Source organism: Acomys russatus, chromosome 2 (assembly GCF_903995435.1).
Source record: "Acomys russatus chromosome 2, mAcoRus1.1, whole genome shotgun sequence".
Lineage (NCBI taxonomy): Eukaryota > Metazoa > Chordata > Mammalia > Rodentia > Muridae > Acomys > Acomys russatus.
Genome location: NC_067138.1, coordinates 59,965,082 through 59,982,639, shown reverse-complemented (window position 1 = coordinate 59,982,639; position 17,558 = coordinate 59,965,082). Strand labels below are relative to the sequence as shown.

The window sequence follows — 17,558 nt, the reverse complement described above, 5'->3', positions numbered from 1 at the left end:
ATCTGATTGAAGTCATTCAACATACATTTTTAGAAGCAATGTTATATTGGGAACAGAGAGACAGCTCAGTGGTTAAGAGTCCCGCTGCTCTTGCAGATGGACCCAGTTCAGATCTTAGCACCCACATGGCCACTCACAACCATCTGTAATCCCAGTTCCAGAGGACCTAGTGTCCTCTTTAACATCCATGGTCACCATGCCTGCATGTGGTGTACAGACATACATGCAGGCAAGGCACTCATGCACATAAAAATAAAAGTAACTAAATATTTTTAGAAAGAAGTTATTTAATACCAATTAGAGCTGACAGCGTTTTCTGAGTCTCATCAGTCAATATAAATCTCCATCAAACCAAATGATTTCCCAAAGAGCTCTAGGTAGTTAAAAAAATCTATCTGGATCAAAATGTAAAAATGTTCTCTAGGGTCTTCAAAGAAGAGAGGCTCTAGGAGGAGAGCTTTACATTTCTGCAGTTCTGTGTGTCTCCATTTCTAGCCGCAACACATAAACAATGACTTCCTTTCTCTAATCCAGTGCTTCCTAATGCTGTGACCCTTCAGTACAGTTCCATAGATTGTGGTGACCTCAACCATAAAAGTATTTCATTGCTACTTCACAACGGTAATGTTGCTACTGTAATGAATTGTAACGTAAACATCTGCTATGCATATATCTGCTATGTGACCCATGTGGGGTTGCAACCCATCGGTTGAGAACCACGATTTTAATTAATTCTCCACTGGAGAAAGTTCACCTGTTCAGCATAATAGTGATGTCCAGACATACACAGTGAGATCAAAGAATGTTTTATTTTATATTGTAAAACTCCTAACTTTAATATCATTAGCTGTGTTGCCTTGGGCAAGCCAACTGGCTTCTCTGTACTTCAGATTTTTTTTCATCGGAAACTTAAAATATGAAGACCAATTTCTGTTACAAGGATTGATATTGTCCTACTGATGTTTTAAACATCCAGTTTTAAAGTCGTATCGGATTTCCGAAATGATGCATTTGGTGATAGAACAGCAGTATCTGTAGATTGGGAGGAGCGGAGATGTCTGAAGGGAACTGTTTGTTTTATTGACATGTTGACAAGAGCACAGGTGCTCTTAGCCTGCTCATTCCTTCCCCACCCTCCTCTACATTACACGTGAGGCTGCATACATTTTTAATATAATTTGTAGGAACATGTACTTTCCCCAAGAGTTGAGTTGGGTCTTGATTGTCTTTGAAAGTGCACACTGCAGGAAGCAGACCTGACCACTGAGGGAAGCAGGAGGAGAAGGTAGCATGGGCAGGCAGGAAAGCAGGCGTGGGTGGGGGGGTGGATTCCCAACCCCATGTCTGTGACTTAGGGTCACATTAACTGACTCACTCCAAACCTGTGTCCTCCTTTCATGGTCCCTCGGCATTCAGGACAAGATCATCGCTAGCCCCCAACCTTTACTTTGTGAATGTGTATTTTAAATGTGACCTGGCGCCCTGTGTATCCTGCTTCGAAAAACTCAGTGCTGAGAAGCAGAGGAGCTTTCTCTCACCTGGAAAAGATCTGAAGACAAGGATAGCATCCCGTCGTTTTAATACTAGCCTGGGAGCCTTGATACTTACAAAAATGGACACCTGAATATTGATTGCACTGAAAACACCACTCAAATGATGTTTTCACAGGAAAATACAGGAGAAAAAGTTTTATCGTTAATATTTGTCATTGTAACTTAAAAGTCACACCATTTTGTTGCCCTGTTATTTAGTAAACTCTTGAAGTTTCTTCCTAAAACCATTTATGCCACAAAGGTTCATACATCAGGGTATTAAACTACCCAGAGACTGTCTTTTCTGTCAGTGTTTGTTGTGTGCGTGCGTGTGTGCATGCATGCATGCGTGCGTGTGCGTGTGTCTGTGTGTGTGTGTATGTATGTGTGTGTGTGTGCAGGTGCACACAGGCCCAAGTGTATAGTTGCCTTACTTTTATCTTCGTGTCAAAACTGCTACTTTAATATTATTCTTGTCAAGTATGTATTACTTAGCAAGAGTGCTCACCTCATTAATTTTTCAAAAGCTCCCATGATGCAGTTCTATTTCTTTCTATTTAACAAAGTAATTGAAATCTTAAAGGACAAACTCAAGCTTATATCAGCAACCAATGACAGAGCCATCACTTGAAGCCAGAAAGCTTCACAACAACTTATATTTTCCCATTATATAATAGATGAGGATAAGGTTTTTTATACTTTCCTATAATCAGGAACTAGTAAGTTTTTATTAAAAATTGGAGACAAGATTTTTCAATATGAATTAGGTTTAAAAATCTTAGAGAGCCAGAATGTGAGCCTCAGACACAGATAGTTAACACAGCCAAATTTAAGCAACTGCAACCTCAGGCAATGTCAGGCAACCTCAGGCAGAAGGTGAGGAGGCACCTTTCTTGCAAAACCAGAGGCTTGAGACAATAGAGGCAGCAGAACATGGCTGCACATGTCTGTAAATCCAGCACTTAGGGAGGCAGAGGCAGCAGATCTCTGTGAATTTGGGGCCAGCCTGGTCTACAAAGCAAGTCCAAAACAGCCAAGGCTATAAAGAAAAAAAAAAAAAAGAAAAAAAGACAACAGAGGCATTGATGGCAGTTGACGTTCAAAAGTGATGTGGTGTTCCTTCCCTTTCTCCTTAAAGAAATATACTCAGAATTATCAAGTTCTTGCTGAATACATATCACTTATCCTCAGGATGAGTTATCATCATCATCTGGTAAGTTCAATTTGAGAGAAATGAGTTGTCAAACACAGGCAATAAAAGTTGCAGGTACAATCAATGACCAAAATGGAAAAAAAAAAAAAAAACCCTCTCTCATGCATACATGTCAAGCTTTGACTGGATGAATTATGTAAAGGTTTCTAGCTTTCTTAGGAAGCATGGCTCCATATAGAGTTTTGGTCTTAGCACAAACACATTTGAAAGAAATTTGATGGCACAGTGTCGTCACGATTTTACAGCAAATGCAGTAAAACTGTCCTTGGAGGAATCTATTTGTATGTGGAGAAAAACAGATGTCTATTTTTTTGAAAGGGGCACGGGAGAGCACAAACAGCACACACTGTTATTGTTCATTGAGATGCCAATTTGAGGATCTTCCCTTAGAGAAATCCTCTTCCTGTAGATTCTCAAGTATGAAATGTGTGGCACAGATAACAGATAAAGGCAAGATAAAGAAAGCAGGAAGCAGAAAGGGGGAGGGCACCAAAGAGCACAAAGAACAAAGACATAGAATTCGGAAAGACTCCTGATTCCTCTGCTAGTTTTTTTTTTTTAACTGTCATATTCTAAGTTATGTGTCTTTTCCTTCCTTCCTTTTTTCTTTTCTTTTCTGGTCTGTTATGTTTTGTTTTGAGATAGAGTTTCTGTGTGTAGCCTGGCTGTCCTGGACTTGCTTTGTAGACCAGGCTGGCCTTGAACTCACAGAGATCTGCTTGTCTCTGCCTCTCTGAGCACTGGATTAAAGGCATGCGCAGCTGCCGCTGCCACCATCACCAGATACGTCCTGTGTCCTGATGCTCTCCCCCCTCCAATATTATTGATTATAAGGCACAGAAACAAAGCTGAGTAAGCCTATGTCTCCTGTTAAAATGAATTTTCTTTCTCCTACTCTGACTTCTCTATCTTTTGTCCAGTTAGCACTTGCTACTTTTGTGTACTTACTGTAATTAAGTCAGTGAAGAGCTAAAGTCTACTGGTCAGAAACAGCACAATGGGTCATCTTGGAGTTTTAGATTCTGGATCACTCTTTCATTAGTGCTAAAACCTTTACATTCTAGACTCTCAGATCATTATCTACTTGTTAGAGCCTCTGGTCAGAGACAAACCTGCCGGCCCTGGGAGGTTACAAAGGATTCACTCTGCATGCTCAACACCCAGGCCCTGGGTGCCAGAATCCCCTGCCTTGTCCACTTTTCATCCTAGTCTGAACCTACCCTCCTCTCCTCCCAAAGCTCTGTCTCTCCCTGTGTTCCATCCACTACTTTCTGCACATGGTCGTGTAATCTATAAACATTCTCCCCTCTCATTTTTGGATAGTTCCAGAGCTGCCCTGGGCAATGCTGTGACGCCATGAGACCTTTTATGCTGCTCACTAACTTGTCAGGCAGTTCCCTACTGCTTTTTACAAGTGAATCCAAAGCGAGTTCCTGTTTCCCCAGGAAAGTTTGAAGTATAGATTTTTGGTTTGCTTCTATTCTCCTCACCAACTTCCAGAAATAAATCAAATATCTCCAGCCCCAAGGCTGTGCTCACAGAAGTAACTGAGAAAATGCATGTGGGAGTTTATCAACGGTCAGTGGGCATCTCTCATCCTCGCCCTGTGTTATACATTCATTTCAGCAAGGCTAAGAAATCCTGGCTTTGCCAGGTGTGTTGGCACACTTGGGAGGCAGAGGCAGGTGGATCTCTGTGAGTTCGAGGCCAGACTGGTCTACAAAGTGAGTCTAGGACAACCAAGGTTACGCAGAGAAACCCTGCCTCGAAAAAAACTTTTTTTAAAAAAAGGCAAACACATAATGCCTTGGGGGAAACTCTAGACCCTGAAATTTTTGTTGAATTAGTAAATTGATGGCCTGGGCATAGTGGCACACACCTGTAATCCCAGCACTCAGGGAGGCAAAGGCAGGCAGAACTCTATGAGTTTGAGGCCCAGCCTTGTCCAGCAAAGGCAAGGCTACACACAGAAACCCTATCTTGAAAAATAAATAAATAGGAATTATAATGATCATTCTAAGTGATATAACCCAGACCCAAAAAGACATGCATGGTATATACTCACTTATATGTGGATTTTAACCCAACATTGATGGGTCCTCAGAGAGACTCCATGCAGCAGGGGATAGGGACAGTTACATAGATTCAAAGCTGGAGACTGGACAGAGTGGCATGAGTGTAGGGTGATCCTATCAGGCCACAGAGGAAGAAGTCATATGTAGTATAGGGGACACTAGATAAACTAAGGTCAGACTTTAGGGAGGAGGGATCCCCTTTCTAAGGACTAGGGGAAGAAGAGAAAGGGGATGAGATAGGGGATGGGATTGGGAGTTCATGAGGTAGGGGGTGGTATTGGGAGGGGAGGAAGGAGGGGGCTGCAATTGGGTTGTAAAGAATTCAAACTGCAGAACAAGCAGGTAATTTATATTCCTAATCCCACTACATGGGAATAGCTCTGAGACTGGCAGAGATACAAATGTAAATGCATAGAGAGGCTTCATGTTGGCCACAGATTCTCTGTGACTTATTATTAGAGGCCACTCAGTACAGCATGAAGGGAGATTTGCAGATGCCTTACATCGGCTCATACAGTGAAGAGAAAACTAGCTGATTGTTCTGTGCATCCTGCACACCTCATACAATTATAATGTTAGAACTACATAATGCTTGTGAGAAATTATGTTTTCAGAACAAAAGAACTAGAAACTGATGCTGGATCAGACCTGACAGGATTCATTCCTCTCAGCATGATGGACACTGACATCCTGCATCCTCCTAGATCTAGCCCCAGACGACTTTGTTGCCATCAGATTTGGACAGCTTCACAGACAACATTCTAGAAAACTTCTGATCCAATTTGGACCACCATTTCAATCTCCTATTGAGCCTGGAATCTCTTGACATTTAGAAACTGGACCACAAATATAATATCTGGCTTGCTTAATTTACCATTTTCCCCAATTTTTGGAGGCCCCTTCTGAAAAACCTTAAAAGAATGATACCCCATTCCCTCTAAGGGGAGTCGAGTGGGTTTCTGTTTGCTTGTTTGGTCTACAAATGCTTATTCTCATCAGGAGGTGTCATAAGTCATTTTGTTCTTATACAGAGAAAAAACTAGGTGAAACTCAGGGATGTCTCTTTTTTCCTTTATCTTGCATACATAGGTAAGGAGATAGTAGCTGAAAAGACAGAAAGGGAGACATAGGAACATAGAGGGAGGATAGAACAAAAGCTAGATGATTGAACCTTCTCCTTAACTCAAGGCCTTAATTGTTACCTATAATGAAGGTTATGTCTAAGTCATTGCTATAGGATTTAGTATATTGATACAAAACATGGGCATGTCAAATACTTTTCAGATTCCAGTACAAGAATATACATCCTTAGTCTAACAGATAGATATGCCTATTGATATATGAGGTAAAATAGTTAAATAAGATCTTCAAAAGCCTCAGGGACACACAGAATATGGCATTTAAAGTTGTTTTTATAATCCTAAAGTTTCTTTGACAACAAGCCAAGTTAACTCCTGACAACACCCTGTTGACCTCAAAGAAGATGATGAGCATCAAAGAGCGTCCTTATAGAGATGGATTCAAATGTGGCAAACCAGCCACTGGGCAAAATGTCCTCACTCCTGCCACAAACAGAATTCTGCCTAAAAATGGGCAGTTTAGTTGCAGGCAGAGTTGAAGGCTGCACTCTGCTAAGACAGAGTAAGCAAGTCCTAAATAGTTGCTGCCTTGCGAATAAGTCTGGCAGAGATATTGGGCCAGAAGGCCGAAGATGAGGCTCCAACATTATAGAGAGTGGTGGGTGACTGTTCGGGCAGTAAACTGTCTCAGTCAATTTGTTCATTTTGGAAGTTGCTAACCTGCACTGCTGGTTCACTCAGGAATCTTTTATTCCCCCTCAAGTCTCTGAAGGGCATTGAAGGCCAAACAGTTTAGTTTTACAATCAAGTTTAATTGGTTAGGGGAATAAGGTCTTTTTAGATCAAGATAAAGGAGTTAAGTTATTAGAGTTGAGATAGGATAGATATCGAATTTCATTCAGAAGTTTAGACCCAACAAGACAGAAAAGATGTTTGCTTCAAGCTTGACAAATACAAATAGCCAAACCACTACGAATGTAACATTTATAGAACTCAGGATTGTCACATGGTTCTCCCTGCTGTATGTAGTAATAAAAGAAAGGTATTTGGGGAAAATCACACAAAAAAGAAAGAAAAATAAATAAATAAGTATTGGTAGAAAAGAAAAGAAAAACAAAAAAAAAATATTGGTAGAAAAATAAATTGATAGAACAAAATAGATAAAATGTAGTAAGAAAATACTTACAATTAACTCTTTTCCCACATTTCTCCTTTCCCTCTCTCTCTCTCCCCCTCTCCCTCTCCTCTTTATCTGTCTTTCTGTTGAATCACAGGTTAAGTTGAAGCAGAAAAGGACCTGAAACTCTGAGTGGCAGTGTATAAAAGCAAGCCCCAATGGCCCACGTGTGGGCAGAGAAGTGTTACAGATCAATTTCAGTATTGGGGTTTGGGCCTTAGTGTCCCTTGATATAGGACATGAGGACTTGTGTTGGAAAATTACTCTTCGCTTTTGAAAAAGAAGATACCGAGAATCTATCTACTGGCACACGAAGAACACAGAGACAGAGTACTCTGACTTTGAGCCATGGAAGTTGAAGCTCCTATAATAAAACCAAAGTAATATTCATTCAAAACCTCTCCCCAAAGTATTACTCCTCAAACCTAATATGCACATGTACCCTAAAAGAATCTATCTACTGTGACCTATGGCAGCAGACACACAAATAAGAGGACTAATCACAGCTCATGATTCTGAGAGTAAAATGTACCCGGTACAATTAAAGACACTCAAGAAAGCCCAAAGCTATGAAATAACACTATAAGATAGGAAGATAGATCTATCTATCTATCTATCTACTTATTTATTTATTTATTTATTTATTTTTGAGGCCAGATTTCTCTGTAGCCTTTGATGTCCTAGACTCGCTCTGTAGACCAGGCTGGCCTCGAACTCAGAGCAATCTGCCTGCCTCTGCTTCCTGAGTGTGGGGATTAAGATTTAATAAACCTCACAGAGTTCTTTCCAGCTCACGCCGAGCGATGGGCATCTCTTGGGACAACTGGCACAAGCACCGGAAGACCAGGGTAAGAGAAAGCTCTGCCACAAGAAGCGGAAGTATGAGCTGGGCTGGCCTGCTGCCAACACTAAGATTGGCCCTGGTGCACGCGCACACACACTGTCCAAGTCTGAGGAGGCAATAAGAAGTACCATGTCCTAAGATTGGATGTGGGGTACTTTCCCTGAAGCTCTGAGTGTTGTACCAGCAAAACAAAGGTCATCGATGTTGTCTACAATGCACCCAGTTTGTCTGGATCAGGATCCTGGTAAAGAACTGCATCATGCTTATTGATAGCACACTGTACGACAGTGGTACAAGTCCCACTATGCACTGCCCCTGGGCCACAAAAAGGGGCCAAGCTGACACCTAAAGAGGAAGAGATTTTAAACAAACAAACAAAAATGATCAAAGAAATTTCAGGAGAAACACAACGAGAGAAAGAAGAAGAATGCCAAAATCAGCAGGGCTCTGGAGGCGCAGTTCCAGCAGGGCAAGATTCTTGCCTGTACTGCCTCAAGTCCAGGGTAGTGTGGCCTAGCAGACGGCTATGTGCTGGAGGGCAAGGAGCTGGAGTTCTACCTGAGGAAGATCAAAGCCCGAAAAGGCAAATAAACCACTCATGGCTCATATAATAAAGGTGTTTACTATTCTATAAAAACACACACACACACACACACACAGAGAGAGAGAGGGAGGGAGGAATGGGAGGATACAAGGGATGGGATAACAATTGAGATGTAATATGAATAAATTAATAAAATATATTTTTTAAAAACCACAGAGAACTTTTATAAGTCAAATAGAAACAAGATGAATAAAGAGGAAAAGTTTAGAAAGAAGTGGGAAGATGTAAGAGATGCAGAAAGCTGTCACAGTGAAAAGAACATAGAATACTACCTAGGTGTCCATTGTTGGGTGACTTTTCCTGGGGGAGGGCATGAACAAACATCTATTCACCCAGGGAAGGCATTAATGGCAGATTAAAGAAATTATTCCACTCCGCTCTAACTTAATGAGTCAGTGACTTTATTGGGTTTACAAGAGAATGAGTGATGCAAAGGCAGCTAAATTACTGAAAAGCCCACTCAGGTCTGGGTGATGAGTTATGAAAGCTGTATGCTTGAAGCTCCCTTCATGATCCGTATCAGCCAGCAGGACCGTCTCTCCTTCCCAGAAATTGCTTTCCTGATTTTATAGTCTTAAAGAGGGACTTTGTGAGCCTTGTGAATTGTTGTTTTGAGACAGGGTTTCTCTGTGAAGCCTAGGCTGTCCTGAACTCACTTTGTAGGCCAGGTTGGCCTTGAACTCACAAAGATCTTTCTGTTTCTGCCTCCTGAGTGCTGGGATTACAGGCCTTTGTGCCCTGCTCAAGAACTTTCGAAGCCTTGCAATTTTTGTTTCTTTTTTGAGTTTCATGAGCCCCCTCCTTCCTCCTCCTTTCTCCCTCCACAAGGGCACATTTTAATCAGGACGAGATAGCTTTCTGTCATTATATTGAAAATACAAAACAAATCATAGTAGAAATTCACATTTAGAAACTGGAGCACACCCAGGAAAGGGGCAAATATTAGAATCAACAGAAAAGAAAAAGCAGATCACCTGTTGAGGATGCTGGGGCAGTTCGCAGCAGCAGTGATAAAGTCAGGGAGTAACAGGGAGCAGAATAGTGTTGACTTTTTCAGCCTTGTAAACTCAACGCCAACTAAAGTCACCATTCCTTAGTTATCACAACACGAAGCCAACTTCAGACAAGTGTTAGAGATCTTTATGATTTGTGACTTCTGAAGAACCTGCTAATGGGTAAACTAAGGATTAAAACTACTTTGAGACCCCATCTCACCCCAATCAGAATGGTATCATCAGTCGCTCAAATGACAAATGCTGCCACGGATGTGAGGAAAGAGGAACTTGTAGTCACTGTTGGTGGGAATATCACTATGTAGCCAGTGTGGAAATCAGTGTGGGGGGTTCACACAAAGCTAGAAATGGAACTACTGTATGTCCAAGCTATACCTGTCTCGGCCATATCCCCAAATGACTCCATAGCCTCCATGCTCATCACTGAATAACACCCAGGAAACAGAAGTCATTTAGATTTCCATCAGCTGACGAATGGATAATTAAAACGTGGTACATACAAACAATGGGATTTCATCAAGCTGTAAAGAACAACAGAAACATGGATTTTGCAGGAAAAATGGACAGAGCTAGAAAAGCATGCTGAGGTAATCCAGACACAGAAAGATAAACACCGTATGTTCTTTCTCAGGTCAGAATCCTTACTTCAGTCTTTAGATTTGTATGTTTATCCTGGAGTGCCTGTAGAAGCCAGGGAACCAGAAAAAAGTCCACAGGGATAGAGAATGCCTCAATGGCAGAATGTAAGTGATATGAAAGCACAGAGCGGAATACTGCAATGGAAAGGTTTAAGTAGGAATGGGGGATGAAGGCAGAGGTAGGGTTAGCTGAAATGAAGGGTGTATCAAATAGCCCAATGGAAACCTGATACTATGTAATCCAATTTAAAAAACAAATAGGTGTAAAGAAATGTGCTATAAAATGAAATCATGGATATCGGGTAGTGCTGCTCCAGCACCAGGTGCTGGTCTCTCCTAAGTAACTATAGGTCAGGGAGGGCTACAGGCCCACAAAACAATGCTTTGGCCACTTGTCTTGGTTATTCACTGGAAATAATTTGTAAGATCATTTTCTGAAGATACAACACACCTGGATGTGAGGTGTATAGAAATCAATATAGACAAGCTGAAAGCTTCCTCCCTGTGTGAGCTTTCATAGAACCAGATGGTACCATACAGGTTGCCACTGGAGAAAAGGCACTAATGGGCTTAGCCTAGATGCAAACCCTATAGACTATAGTACCCACCTGCCAGGCAAGCTGCACACACTGATGCAATTGTGGCATGGCTGTTATGAAAGTAATCACCTGGTCTCTGATTGGGTTGAAGTCTCACTCCACAGGAGAGAATTCACTATAAACACGGTAAATCTCCCATGGCTGAAGAGAATGTTTAACTAAATTGACGTGGCACAGAACTCCCTTCTAAATATTTAATTTTACACACATAGACAAATGCAACCCTCTGCCTTTATCAGAGGAATTGTTCTTTGCCTCGGAAGGCAGTATACCTACAGAGAAGGAGACTTATTCTCTCCCAGAATAAACCCCTAATTGGATGAACCCCTAATTGGGCGTTCAGTACAATGTAGTCAGCCTGAAACCATCCATGCAAAACAACAAAAATGGACTCATCTGGTTGTATTTACATATTTGTGGGTGCGTGCGTGCATGTGTGTGTGTGTGTGTGTGTGTGTGTGTGTGTGTATGATAATCATGGAAGAAAAGGCTATCAATCTGAGAATAGGGGCATGGAAAGAGTTGGAGGGAGGGACTAGATGGCAGAAAAGGAATTATATTTTAATAACATTGTATAAAAATAAAAAGTACACATGAATCATATTCTGTGTTGAAAGACTTTGGTCACACCAGCAACATTTTACTTTTCTTGGGGAAAATATTGAAGCAAATATGGAAAATTTTAAAATTTTGTTCTTGCTGTGTTTGGGGACTTATTTTCTTGTGTTTAATATCTTTCTTAATTAAAAAAATATTCATTGATGCAATTGACATTGCTTAATTTTTTTTTTGTTCACTTTACATCCCAATAGTAGCTTCCTTCCTCATCACCTCAGTCTTCAGAAAGGAAACACCCTCCTCCCCTATCATCTGACCTCAGCTTATTAAGTCTCACCTTGATTGCCTGTATTCTCTTCCTCTGTGGCCTGGTAAGGCCATGCTGGCAAAGATGTAGAGAAAAGGGAATACTTCTCCATTGCTGGTGGGAGTGAAAACTTGTACAATTACTGTGGAAATCAACCTGGCACATTCTCAGAAAATTGGGAATAGTTCTACCTCAAGATCCAGCTATAGGACTCCTGGCCATATATTGGAGAGAAGCTCCACCACACAACAAGGAAATTTGCTCTACTATGTTCATAGCAGCTTTATTCATAATAGGGAGAATCTGGAAACAACCTAGATGTCCCTCAACTGAAGAATGTATAAAGAAACTATGGTACATTTATACAATGAAATACTACTCAAATACTAAAAACAAGGAAATCTTGAAATTTGCAGGCAAATGAGTGGAACCAGAAGCAATTGACACTTTTAATCTAGTGATTTGGGCTACATTTTCTGATACTTTTGTTGCAGTGCCTGGAAGAAATTTTTAAAAAATCTACTTTTTAAATGAATGAAATATATGAGAATCATGGGAGCCACTTTACAGTTCTTTTTCTCTTCTTTTTCAACTAAGTTCCACCCCAGCCTCCATCCCCCACCTCACCTATTCTGAAGAAGCAGTAATGGTACATCATGAACTCCTGTGCAGAATAAGAATGGCAATTCGGCAAGAAAAGGAATGGACCATTTCTCCTCTCCCAGGTTTTTAAATTCATTCTCATGACAGCACCAAGGGAGCCACAGAAGGATGAATTTATCTCTCCAGCTTCTTCTTCACCAGCCATGGTCATCATTCACACATTAGAGAGCTAAAGGCCTTCAGAAAGTACAGTTTTCAGCAATAAAGTGTCCCTTACATTGAAACTTGATTCTTGTTGGATTTGAAGGTAAATCTAAAATAAAAGTATGCTGGGAGAATAAAGATGATGGCAGGTGAGTCGTTCCCCAGAATCTTCTAGAATCCTATACATTTTATTTTTTCATAACAAAAAAGAGAACACTAAAAAATCAAACAATATTCTATATTTTGCATAGGCAGCAAAAAGGTACCCCTTTTATCTATTTCAAGAAGGAAGAGAAGGAGGAGGAGGAAGAAGGAGAAGAAGAAAAAAGAAGAAGAAGAAGAAGAAGAAGAAGAAGAAGAAGAAGAAGAAGAAGAAGAAGAAGATCTACAATTCATATACTGTGTTGTTACTATCTGACTGATGTTGTCCATGGCATTGTAAGTCAAAAGTAATGTGTGCATGTTGTAGAGATGTGCTCTTTATTTATGCTTCCAGAATTTTAGCTTATTTAATTCTATATGATGTTTGACCTTTTCTCCACCAGATTATGTAATGCATGCAAGCTGTTTCACAAATATCAACCAAAAATTAAACTGCCAGGTAATACTAAACTGCCCCAAAATGATCATCAGATAAAATACACAGATCAGAATAGCCTTATGCTTATGCAGCCACTATGATTCATAGGCTGCATATAAAAAGTTACTAGTATGGCCACATACAAATAGGAAGTATGTGGTCGTATTTACCCACAATCCCAGTACTCACAAGGCTAAGGCAGGAGGATTGCCATGAGGTCAAGGCAGTCTAGACTCAAAAAGGAAACTGTGTCCAAAACAAAAGAAAATCAAACAAACTAATTGGAAAAAAAACCCTCACAGTTGCTGAATGGCTGCATTTGCTATGACAGGTTGTAGTTTAGCCTCAGAGCCTGTTTTCACAAATAACCAATAGATCAATGCACATAATCCCCAATCAACACAAAAATGCACAGCATAAAAGATGTTCCAGCTAGCCCTTGAAACAGTGAAGCTATTCACACAGTTATCCAGACTGGATGGATACTCAGGCACTTTTCAGTCCTTTAAAGTTCATATTTTAAGCCTTATATTTATGATAAAATAATCCCTTAGATGGCTTATCTCAAGAATACCAATCCAACTATATAGATGGAAAACCAAGATTTTACTCTCAGACAGCTTTGGAAATAGCCTTTTGGCCATATGAACCCCAATTTTCCTAAATGTTCACATCTTTGTCATCTCCATAGCAAATACTCCATAAAGGAAAGGGCTATGGGGTAGGATATTGGAAGCTAGCAGAACAGATGCAAGAGAAAATTGGAGCAACTTGGGGACGCATGACTGGAATATATCACACAAACTTTTCTAACATCACAGGGAAAAAATGCATAGTGGAAATGCCAAGTGTGGTTTTTCCATCCATGGACTCCAGAGGCAAAAGACTACAAGCATTGGCCTACCTTATTGAATTTCTGGGAAAAGATATAGATTTTTTAAAAGAAGAATTTAATTAAAGTGCTACATTTACTTTCATAACTAATATATCTACAGGGTCATTGAAAAATAAAGAAGAATAAAAATGGACTCTCTCCCAAAGACATGGTTTCAAAACCTTCTTACATATTGTTTCTTATTTAATAAACATCCTTTAAAAATTATTAATTCTCATGCCATCAAAATTTGACCCAATCATAAGATTAAGTAATTTCAGAAAAGAGCACATGTTCTCAGCGTGACATTTGTTATTACAACCTGTCCATAGTTTTAAAAATATACTCACCTCCACAAATATAAAACACGGAATGATGGAGTAACTGCGTTGAGTGTTGTTTCCGACGGCCATTTCTCAAATCATGTGGTGAGCCTCCACCGTCTGAAACTGTCCAGGCTGAAATGGATATAGATTACAAGGTGTAAGAACTGTGGGTTGTGAAGTCCCTTAGGTACGTACACAAAAATGCCAGCTACCCTCTAGATATGCAGGCTGAGTGCAAACAAAGCCAAAACATTCATCTACAACAGTTGAGCCAGAACTAAATACATCCCAGCTATGGATAGTCTTAGAGGAAAACAGACCAGGTATGGAACGTCTCATGCAAGCAGCTCTTGCAAACAAGATTCTTCCTTAAGGCCCTGCACTGTGTCTTAACCCAGCAGAGCAGCTTCTGGAATAAAACATTTCTTATTGTTGTCCTGTCAGGAATTCTCCTACCTGTGTCTAATTCTGGTTTACAACCCTGTTTGGTCTGCTTGTTTTCCTCTGCCCTTTCCTCTCCCCTTGGGGCCAACATCTACTTCAGACACTAATCTTTCTCTTTGTTTCTGAATTGTAAGTATTTGCCCTTGCTTGTGACTACACAGCCATCAACTACTTTAGGTTAATACATCACTGACTTATCTTTCTGTGTGCCCCCTGACCTGTGTGTATGACCCCAACATGAAACATTAAAGCAATAATCCATTCTCCATACTTACCAGAGTGGAGGAGCTAGGCAGTAGCATATTACTCTTAAATATTTTATTAGGTCATCCCTGTCCTGCTTTGAACTGAAAATATTCTTCTATTAGGAGATAGGTTAATTTGGATTTTTCTTAATAAAATGAATGAAGCTGAGATTTTAGACGTTTAGGAGACCTTTCAGATAAAAAGAAGCTTTCTGTGACACATTTAATTCTCTGTCCCAAACAATCCTGCCCGCAGGTCTTGAATGCCCTTAACCAGCTACTCATTGCTTTTCACTTACTCTGTTTCTATGTCATTAGGACCAACAGCTCTTGGGATTTTGATATGGCGAGTTACATGGGAACTTGAGAGCTATTTGAATAATCAACTACATCTGCTAAAGTCTTCAGTTAGCTCATTTCTCTTTATTATGTTCTCCCATACCTTACCTACTCACAAAGTAAAGCTTTAAAGTAGATTTCCTCTTCATTTTAAGATGTCATATTCTCTATTGTTAATTAAAAACTTCTTTAATCAAATATCATTTATATTTTTGTAATCTCAATATGTAATTTTAAGTCTTGGGAAACTTTAAAAATGTAAATGAACATCATATGCTATGAAATAATATCTACAATATATCTATTATTTTATCATTCAAATTTGGGATTTAGGAATAACTAATATTGTCTTTATTAAGAAAGGCACACGTGTCTATGTTTTACACATTGAATTAGTAGTCACATCTTGTTTTGTTTAATTTTGCTTTCTTCAAATATCTTACAATTTACTCATCATTCTTTATGATTCAGATGTGATCTCCTGTTAGCATCGACTAACTACAATGTCATAAATATGAAAAATTTTAAAACTGATCATGTCCAAGTAATAAAGAGTGCTAGGGAAAACAAAGGCAGGATGCGCATATTTTAAGTTATTTTTACATAAAATTAATAAATAGCAACAAAATGGAAAACTGAGATAGTGTCTTAATATAATTATGTCCTTTTACATTTGTACCATGAATATATGAACATTCTCATTTCTACACATCCTCAATATAACATTTTGTGGTCCATCTTAATTATGATGATTCTAGTATAAATCAATACCTCACTGTAGTTTTAAACTTGCATTTTTTGATAACAGATAACTCTGGTCATGTTTCTATGTGTGTACCAGGCATTATTGCACTTCCATTTGTGAAATGTCTATTATAATCTTGAAACTTTTGTGACTGTCTTGTTTGCTGTATTATTTTCAGGTTATAATTTTTCTTTGTATATTCTGGACACTTGTCATTTAATAAATATACGTTTCATAATTATTTTCTTCCAGACTCTTGAATAATACATTTTATATGCACATTTTGCTAATGTAACAATTTTAATTAGAGACTTTAATTTCAAAGACCATTAAATACAGAAATTTATTACCCTATTATACTCATCCAGATTTTCAATTGCAACTTAAAAATGTAAAAGATATAAATCAATGTGGAGATAAAATAAGTATTAGGAATTTTTAGAAAAGACTAACACCTTTGATGAAGTATAGTAAATAAATAAGTTTTAGGAAAAATACACCGATGAACAAATGAAAATATCTACAAACTTATTTATTAATTCAGGTTATGAAAAGAACAACATGGAAATACTTCCCATTTCTGAGAGTAGAAAAAAGGTGCAAGTTTTATAGCTACAAGTTCTGAGCTTAATGGATGAGTGGATGCTGTTCACACAGCTGGGAGAAATGGCTTTTGAAGAGTGAATCAAAGGTATTAGAGTAAAATATGACCCATGCTTCACCACAGAACATAACACTCAGAAAGCCTCCCCATCCCAAACCATGTTGCATTTCTATTACACCAGCAATGAGTGATCTGAAAAACAAGTGAGAAAACAATTTCATCCCCAATTAAATCCTTGTACTTCGGACTAAGTGCAACCACGGAGACTAAACACCTTCATGCTAAAAAAATGACAAAACACTCATGAAAGAGCTTGAAGAAGATACCCACAAAGGGAAAGACATCCCATTAATGGATTCAAAGAATCAATATAGCTAAAATGTCCAGACTAACTGGGCGTGGTGGCAGTGTATGCCTTTACTCCCAGCACTTAAGAAGCAGAGGCAATTGGATCTCTGCGAGTTTGAGGCTAGCCTGATCTACAAAGCAGAATAGCGAGGGATGTTATACAGAGATACCCTCTGTCTCAAACCAACCAACCAACCAACCAACCAACCAACCAACAACCAACCAACCAACCAACAAACAGCTCAGACTACCCCAAATAGTTCAATTCCTATAAAACATTCAAAGATATTTTCTATTTTCTATTTCAAAATGCAATCCTAAACAATACATTATGCTGGCATTCTTATTTATTGACTGTGGACTTTTGCTGATCCCTGGGCTATTATCCAGTTTGGGATTTTATTAACTCCAGTAGATGGAGGAAGGATGCCAGCAATGCTGTCTGATGAAAAGGAAGTGCAGGTTTTCTGGGGGGGTGGGGGAGGCAGTGTGAAGTCCAGCATTCCCATAGACCTCCACTGAAACCAGACCCCAGAATCCTCTTCCATCTAGGCAGCATCTGGGAGCCTCTGAGCAGCAGGATGAAAACCTTTTAGTATATAATATG

General features: G+C 39.4%; 1 protein-coding gene and 1 pseudogene across 1 annotated transcript in view; one reads left to right on the top strand and one right to left on the bottom strand.

Annotated features, from left to right (window-relative positions):
* Plppr1 (phospholipid phosphatase related 1) overlaps window positions 1-17,558 on the bottom strand; it is a 269,647-nt gene that overhangs the window by 111,384 nt on the left and 140,705 nt on the right. Inside the window, exon 2 of the mRNA XM_051161956.1 lies at window positions 14,251-14,358. Within this exon, the coding sequence (XP_051017913.1) occupies window positions 14,251-14,313 (63 nt within the window). The 5' untranslated portion in view covers window positions 14,314-14,358. The remainder of the gene's footprint in view (window positions 1-14,250; window positions 14,359-17,558) is intronic.
* LOC127203144 (40S ribosomal protein S8-like) lies at window positions 7,880-8,511 on the top strand (annotated as a pseudogene).